This window comes from Austrofundulus limnaeus, unplaced genomic scaffold (assembly GCF_001266775.1).
Source record: "Austrofundulus limnaeus strain Quisiro unplaced genomic scaffold, Austrofundulus_limnaeus-1.0 Scaffold915, whole genome shotgun sequence".
Lineage (NCBI taxonomy): Eukaryota > Metazoa > Chordata > Actinopteri > Cyprinodontiformes > Rivulidae > Austrofundulus > Austrofundulus limnaeus.
The window spans coordinates 17,663-25,713 of record NW_013953317.1 but is presented as its reverse complement, the minus strand read 5'-3'; the positions used below and the strand labels follow the sequence as shown (position 1 = coordinate 25,713).

Here is an 8,051-nt window from a genome sequence, read left to right as displayed (position 1 = left end):
AATAACTTCATTTCTGGACATTTATGGTTTGATTTCTTTGTATGTATGGATCACTTGGGCTGTTACCAACATCTGGTGAAAATTTAATGTCATTAGCACCTCTAGTAATATATTTACTGAGAAAAATGGTGACGTGTTCAAGACTTATTTTACCCGCTGTACATCCAGGATGGTTTAGTTCCACAGCTCAAGGCCATGTAGGAGATGATAATGAGGAAGGTGATGGTAGTCTTCATTCACTGTAGTCAAAAATTACCTCAATCCAATCTTTTTTACCCAGATGTGATTCAAATCTGGATTTTTGACAGTCTGAACGTGATAAATCAAATTTTCTTTTCATCTGTGGTCTTAAACCAGACCCTCATCTTCAGCTACAGAACAGAAGCGCAGCTGCTATACATTCATCATGTACTGACGACTGAGACACAACATTGGGTTATTTCTTTGTTGTAACAATGCTTCTTGACAGTAAATATTATCTCGTTGGAAAGCCTGTATTTTCCCTTTGTAAATGCTGCCACATTTGAAAGGAACATATTATCAAAAACAGCTTATTTTGTTGTTGCTACTGATTTTTGCCTGGAGCTTCTGGTTTCCCCAGGTGCTGCCAATCAAGAAGCATTGTTACAAAGAAATAATCTACCAAACACTGATTTACTGATTAGCTTTACATGTAACAATGTAATTTAGTGACAAAATAAAAGTTGTAACTATTGACACTTAAGAAAACATGAAGGTTGTTTCAACCATTGATATGTATTACTTATTATATTATTTGTGTGGGAACTCGTTCCCTCCTGAAACAAACAGGTACACAACTGTGTAGTGAGCATTTAAACAAAACCCTTCTCCTAATTGTAAAAATATATCTTTTAAAATAATTCTGTCTTTTTGCTTATCCCAAGTTCAGAGGGTTTAAGTTTTCCATCCATCTTTTACCTGCTTCTTCCTTTTAGGGTCACTGTGCCAGAGGCGGGGGACCCTGGACAGGTCTCCAGACCCTCACAGAGACAAACATTCACTCTCTCACTCACACTTAGGGACAATTTAGAGTTACCAATTACCTCAGCAGTCATGTTTTTGGTCTGTGGGAAGAAAACAGAGTACAAGAAAACCCACACATGCATGGAGAGAACATGCAAATTCTACCCAGAAAGGTCCCCGGGCCGAGATTTGATCAAATCTTCTTGCTTATCCATCCATCCATCCATTTTCTGTACACGCTTCTTCCTTTTCAGGGTTGCGTGAGTCACTGGTGTCCATATCCAGCAGTCACAGTGTGAGGGGCGGGGTACACCCTGGACAGGTCACAAGTCCATCACAGGGTCACACATAGAGACAAACAACCATTCACTCTCTCACTCACACCTAGGGACAATTTAGAGTTATCAATTAACCTAACAGTCATGTTTTTGGTCTGTGGGAGGAAGCTGGAGTACCCGGAGAAAACCCACGCATGCACGGAGAGAACATGCAAACTCTACCCAGAAAGGTCCCCCGGTGACCTTCTTGCTGAGAGGCATCAGCTCTACCAGCTGAGCCACTGTGCCGCCCATCTTCTTGCTGAGATGCAAATAAAATTCACAAAAAGTAGTTGAGCTGCTTTTTACTGTCTCGTTTCAGTCCTGGTATTTATCTGTGGGTAATTATACATTCTGGGTGCTAACAATAGATTTGAGTTCGTTTCTGAAGGTGCGTTGCCTGTGGCGGCCATCTTGAGATTCCTTCTGTTACAATTTTCCTGAGGTCAAAGTCCAACCCAGAACTTTAACCGTATTTGTAAAGCATTCCCAAATAAAGGTCACACTGCAGGTGTTTCTCTGTAAATATTAACATTTATTTAGGTATACAATTTAGTATTGTCACTCATCGCCCCACTCTGCCCCGTTCACAGGTTTCATGTCAGGATTCGGCTTCTCGATGCAGCATTAAGCCTTGCTGGACAGTAAAAACTCAGAAAGCCTAACAGTTAAAACGAGCCTCGGTTATTCTTTACATTGTTCACAGGTGAAAGAGAACAGGCGCTGCACAAAAAGCCGTATTTGGTTCATCATTATTTGCTTTTCCAAACATTAGCAATAAGGAGGCATTTACAGTTGCATTGCATAAACTCATCATTTGTTAATGACTAGATGAGAAATGATAAGATTTCTATATACTGTTTATATATATTTTCTTTTCTCCTGTCATGTTAGAGACAGTTGATGGGACAAAACAGAGTGAGTCAGATGAAACGTCCTGTCGGATCAGAAATGCCTTCATGAGTTCATGTGAGGAACAAGAAACTTCATCATCAAATGGAAATTAAGGACAACAAATACAAACAGAGAACAAAAACAAAACTAGTACAGAAAGTATGTGCAAATAAACAATTTCAATGACACAAAAAAGCATCAAAGTTTAAGAACAAAGACATGAGAAAAACAACACTGGACTGTTACTAAACTACGCTTTTAGTAGGAAACACAAAGGGTAAAAAATGTAAGAAAATAGTGTTATTTTGCATTTGAACTAATAATCACAGAAAGAGGATCCTGCCTGTTTGTTGCAAACGTCTCCCTTTAAGGTTCTGAACTGAAAGAATAAAACGTAACAAAGGTTTCCTCATGTGAGCCTCGTGTTTCTGAAACTTCTCGTCCCCGTCAGTAACAGAACAGCTGCTTGCATCTGTATCGTCTGCTAGCGATGCGTTTAAGTGCTTTCTAACAACACGGTGGGAGAGGAGGACAGTGAACACAACCCAGTGGTTCTCAAACTATGAGCTGCCCCCCCCGTGACTTTCATTTTAAGACACTTTACTTCTGGATTTCCTACTAATTTTCAAAATCAAGAATAAGAACTGAAGAATTCACTTCAACAGATTCTGATCATCCAAAATGAAAAAAAAAAAAAGGTATTTTTCAAACTGTAGGATTAAAGTTACATCTGTAACAGGTTAATTTTATCACAGTATTAAAGTCCCTGTGACATCATTTTTTAAATATAAATATGAATTCATTTTTGGAAAGATAACATTGATAACATGTTGCGAAAGAAATTTGACGCCGCTGACATAAACAGTTGAGATATTCACATGTGAAGAAACAGGAAGTGATGTCAAAGGGGAACGAGAGCAGAGCACAGCCACAACGGCCGACAACACAGACCGTGGAGAAGATCTGATGCTTTTTTTATTTTATTATGAGTCACTATCAGAGAGATGAAAGAGAGTCAAATAATATTTCAATAAACAAAGACCAGGAAGTTCATTTTCTTAAAGAGTTCCCCTTTGATGTCACTTCCTGTTTCACTTCGACTGAGCCAAGTTCAAAAGAAAATCTGTCAGTTATGTAACAAAATGAGTAAAATCATGTGTTTTATGTCAAGTTTCTTAAAATAAAGCTGTTTTCTTTGTGAAGGGTACGCACATCAGATACATTACTTTAAAGACTGACCTCTTTTTTTGCAGATCATTAAAAATAAATCAGATTCAGTCTGTTTTTAAGAAGTTATTTCACAGAAAGGTTTAGTTTGAGGTTCTGAGCATAAATACTGTGATTTAACAGCACTAACGTCTAAAATCATTTGCTTTGATTTATGAACTTTAAATGTAAATACATTATTTAAGTTTAATAAATGTAAATACGTCTTTGTTGTTCTAGTTCTTTTATATGAAATGTTTTAATTAAAAGGCGACTGAATGATATTTATTCTCTTTGTTTCTTACAGAGTTTTCTTGTGAAAGTTTCCACATTAGTGGATAATAGTTTTTTAATGACCCTGTGCTCCCGCCTCACAGTTTGAGAACCACTGCTTCAACAGATGAGGTATTGCACAGATTATTCTGAATAATCTTTACAAATAAAAAAAATAAAAATAAAAAAAAAGCAAAAATAAATATACAACTCAGTCAAACATGTACGTTACGGGTGGAGAGGCTGGAAGATTTCAGGAGATTTTTTTCGTGTCAGCGGCAGGTGCAGTGGGGAGGGGGGTCTCAGGGGGGGAACAAACATCTTCACTAGTCCTCCCACTCGTCATCATCCTCAAAGTCTTCCTCTTCATCATCATCCTCGTCTTCATCTGGGGACAGAGACTCAACAGTGAGGGGCTTCAGACAGATCTCATTCTTCATGTCAGACTCTGACTGGGCCGAGATTTTCTGATCCAACAGTCACGTCTTTCTACTCATTTAAGTTTGTTTATTTGGAACTATTTTTCATTTCAGAGCCCATTAAAACCATCAGCTTCCACTCTGACCAAGACTAAAACCCTGCGGGGAGTCTTTCAGCACCCACCTGAGGAATGAATGGCTTTGCTCCTCTTCTGCATCACCTCCATGAGGGCACCGACAATCCCTGTAGCGGGTGCTGGTGTTGGGGGGCCAGACTCTGGAAGATCCGACACCTGGAAACAAAATGTTAAATTAAAAAAAAAAAAAACTTTTAAAACAAATTTTAAAAGTCCGGGTTTTTATCCCACAGAAAGCTTGTGAGCACAACCTACAAACCTGACTCAGGTCCAGTTCTGTCAGGAGGAACTGGACTAAATCCTTTTAAATCATGAATTCTCTTTACTGCTCATTAATGAAAATGTTTTACCCACAGGCTAAAGCAGCTAAAAACATCATCACTAACAATTCAAACTGTAAAGAGTTCACATAAAGAAGAAAAGACAAACGGATATTAAAGATAAAATAAATTCAGTCAAAGGACAAAGTACTGACTGAAGTACACACAGTGCCACGAGTCAAACTGAATGACTAACATCCAGCCAGAGCGCCCACAGCCTAACTAAATTAAAATTAAAAAATGTTTTCCTTCCTTCATTAAATACGAAAATAGTTTTTATATCAATGGTAAAGTTTGAATTTAAGATTCAATAACAACAACAACAAAAAAAAACAAATTTAAAAGGTGAAATATAGTCATGTCCCTGATCTGTTGGCTTTAAAGGGATCCACGATTAGTTGTAACATTAGACTTTATATGATAAACATTTATTTTACCTGTAAAATAAAGACTGTAAAAATACTGTAGGATGTTCAATTTTTATAATTTTTAAACTAAAAGTTTTAGAATATATTACACGGATGGGGCCATTTTATTTACACGCAAAGCATTCTGGGTAAATGATGACATCAACTAGGGCTGTGTCCAAAACGGCAGGACGGGTCCTCCGAAGGTCGAATTTGTCGGCCGCATACGTCACAGCGCCGCGACGAAGGACGTCCAAAACGGAAGACTCCTCCGATGCGTCCGACAAATACGTCCTTCTTTTTCCCCGAATCGAAGGACAGGTCCGATGGATCCTTCCCGGCCCAGCATATCCCAGAATGCATTGCGGCCCGACCGGAGATTTTTTTAAGCTAGTAATGGCGGACGAAGCGAGAGAAAAGAATACGTTTTAAATAAAAATATGGTGATTTAAAAATTAAAAAAAATTAGCGGTTGTAATTCTAATACTTTTATCATTTGTATGGACATGTTTTTAAATATTATTTTTTCGTCATAAAAAACGCGAAATAAACATGAACCTACAGCGGGTCAATTAGTTCTTCAAATGATACCTTTAAGTTAATTTCATAGTTTTGTGATATTAATAATGCTAATGTATTGATATTTTTCTAGTTTTGATTTAAGTTTGCTTGTTTAGCGTCGTCACAGTTGCTAGGTGACAAGACGTACGCCGGGGTAAGGAGGGGAGGCTAGACCGTCCAAATCCACAGCCTCTTTTTTTCCGGTCTTCCCGGTCTACCAAGGACCCGGCCCTCCGAGACCGGGGAGTCTGGGTCCTCCGGAGGACCCGTCCTGTCGTTTTGGACACAGCCTAGGTCATTGATGTGAAGGTGCTAGCGAGCTATATCCACCCTGAAGGTTAATCTTGGACAATATCTGATGATCGACTCTTTTAAATGAAACCAGAGAGCGTTGACAGAGAGGAGAAGGTAGAAATGACTCAGCCTGTAACTGAAAATATGGATGGAGGACCTCAGTTTAGCTTGTTTGCCGCGCTAGCGCCGAGCTAATACATATAAGGCAATATAGCGTGGGCGCTAGCGCGATGGCTAACAGGCTCAGCTGAGGTTCTTCTTCCATGAAGCAGCTCTGTTGTCCTCCATCTATATTTTCAGTTCCAGGCTGAGTCATTTCTACCTTCTCCTCTCTGTCAACACTCTCTGGTTTCATTTAAAAGAGTCGATCATCAGATATTGTCCAAGATTAACCTTCAGGGTGGATATAGCTCGCTCACAGCGAGGACCTATCCACGTCATCATTTACCCAGAATGCTTTGCGTGTAAACAAAATGGCTCCATCTGTGTTAAAATATATTTTAAAAAATTTACAAAACTAAACAGCCTACAGTATTTTTACAGTCTTTATTTTACAGTTAAAATAAATGTTTCTCAAATAAAGTCTAATGTTACAACTAATCGTTGATCCCTTTAAGCAACTGTGGCCTCTGATTAATTCAGTTGAACAGCCTTGTTTTAATGTCTCAACATCTGCTGCTTTAAATCCAGTGTTGACCATAAACTACATCTCCCATAATGCATGTTGATTAGGCAGGGAAATTCCCTCAGGGTTCCTACAGCTTAAGGTAAATTAAATTTAAGACTTTTTAAGACCTCTTTAATGAGATAAGATGAAATTTTAGACCAACTTCACAATAAACACGAATTAAAAAAAAAAATACAGCAATAATTTTACCCAAATGTTTATTTTAATACAAATCGAGTCGCTGCGAGAGGCATTTTATCAGTTATTTAAAAACGTAAATAAATGTTATCAATTCTTTTAATGTTTGAGACGAAACCTAAAAGCTTTGACAGATTGATTTAAGACAATTTAAGGCTAATCAAGGCCTTATATTTGGATTAATGAATTCAGTGCCTTTTGAGACTTTTAAGGATTCGTGGGAGTTCAGGATTCAAGACTCAACACAACTCAGCAGCGAGAAAATTAACTTTTACTTTTAATATTATTTTTTATTATTTATTTAACATTTAGTCTAATTTTTATACATAAGACTTTTCAGTGTTTATAAGAGGACGTGTTTCTCTGCAGGAAATACCAGGTAGAGCTCAGTTAGTGTTTGTTGGCAGTGCTCAGGAACATGATGTTTCTCACTATTCTCATTCCAGAGGAAAGTTGCTCACTCTGGTGAACAACTGGAAGTTAAAGTGAGGCTCTTAGTGAAAGATAATTCATGATTTTGTTTAATTGACTTCTTTATCTCTTAAGTTATACAGATTAAAGGAGGTTCAAATTTTATTTTCTCATCCTCAAAGTGGATCACTCAGTAGATCAAAGTGTCAGCCTCTTTAAAGCAGGAGAACCTGTGGTTCTGATCCTGATTCAGCAGCGAGCACCTGTTCAGGTAAAGCGTCTTATTCTACATTGAGTAAACGTGGATGTGATGTGGGATTTGGTGCTCACAGTCTTGAGCTGGATCCCCTGTCGGATCTGGTCCAGCAGGGCGTCTCTTCCTGTGCTGGAGGCCGGCACTCTGTGATTCTGCTCCACCTTCTTCAGCTGAGTCCCTCCTCTGATCTGCTCCAGCAGAGCTGACTTCCCACCTGGACCCGGAGAGTTCGGAGAGTCCCCACCTCTGCCGTCCACCTCCGGAGGCGGAGGAGGCCCGGGGGGAGGAGGGGGAGGGGGCGGGGCAGGTGCGGCGTGTTCGGGAGAATGCTGAACCGGCGGCGGCGGTGGAGGGGGAGGAGCTTGTGGGACTGTGGAGGATGATGAGGTGGGGGGCTGCTGCTGGTGATGATGGTGGGGAGGGGGAGGAGGGGGGGTGTCCCTGGGCTTTTTGTTCAACTTGTGACCAGAAGAAAGAACTGATCTGGTTTCTGCAGGTTCTCATGGTCTTCAGTTCCACTTTGTCCCACATTTCACAGATGGGTGGTCCGACCAGCATCAAAGAAACCATGAAGGGTCTGATGAAGACCTGAAGCAGTTTGTTTATTTACAAATAAACAAAATCAAACAGTTTGTCTGAAGAACCACAAACATTTAAACAATCCACAAACCGTGTGTGTGTGTGTGAGTGTGTGTGTGTGTGTGTGT

The 8,051-nt window shown here is 39.5% G+C and overlaps 1 protein-coding gene across 1 annotated transcript; it reads right to left on the bottom strand.

The window, feature by feature from the left end:
- Positions 1 to 3,323: 3,323 nt before the first annotated feature.
- Positions 3,324 to 7,775, bottom strand: LOC106533260 (neural Wiskott-Aldrich syndrome protein; the record flags this gene model as incomplete). Its single annotated transcript, XM_014029499.1, is given in 3 exon segments — positions 3,324 to 4,062; positions 4,278 to 4,386; positions 7,419 to 7,775. Coding segments are annotated over 3 exon segments (528 nt in total), but the record flags the coding sequence as incomplete, so codon positions are not given.
- Positions 7,776 to 8,051: the final 276 nt, after the last annotated feature.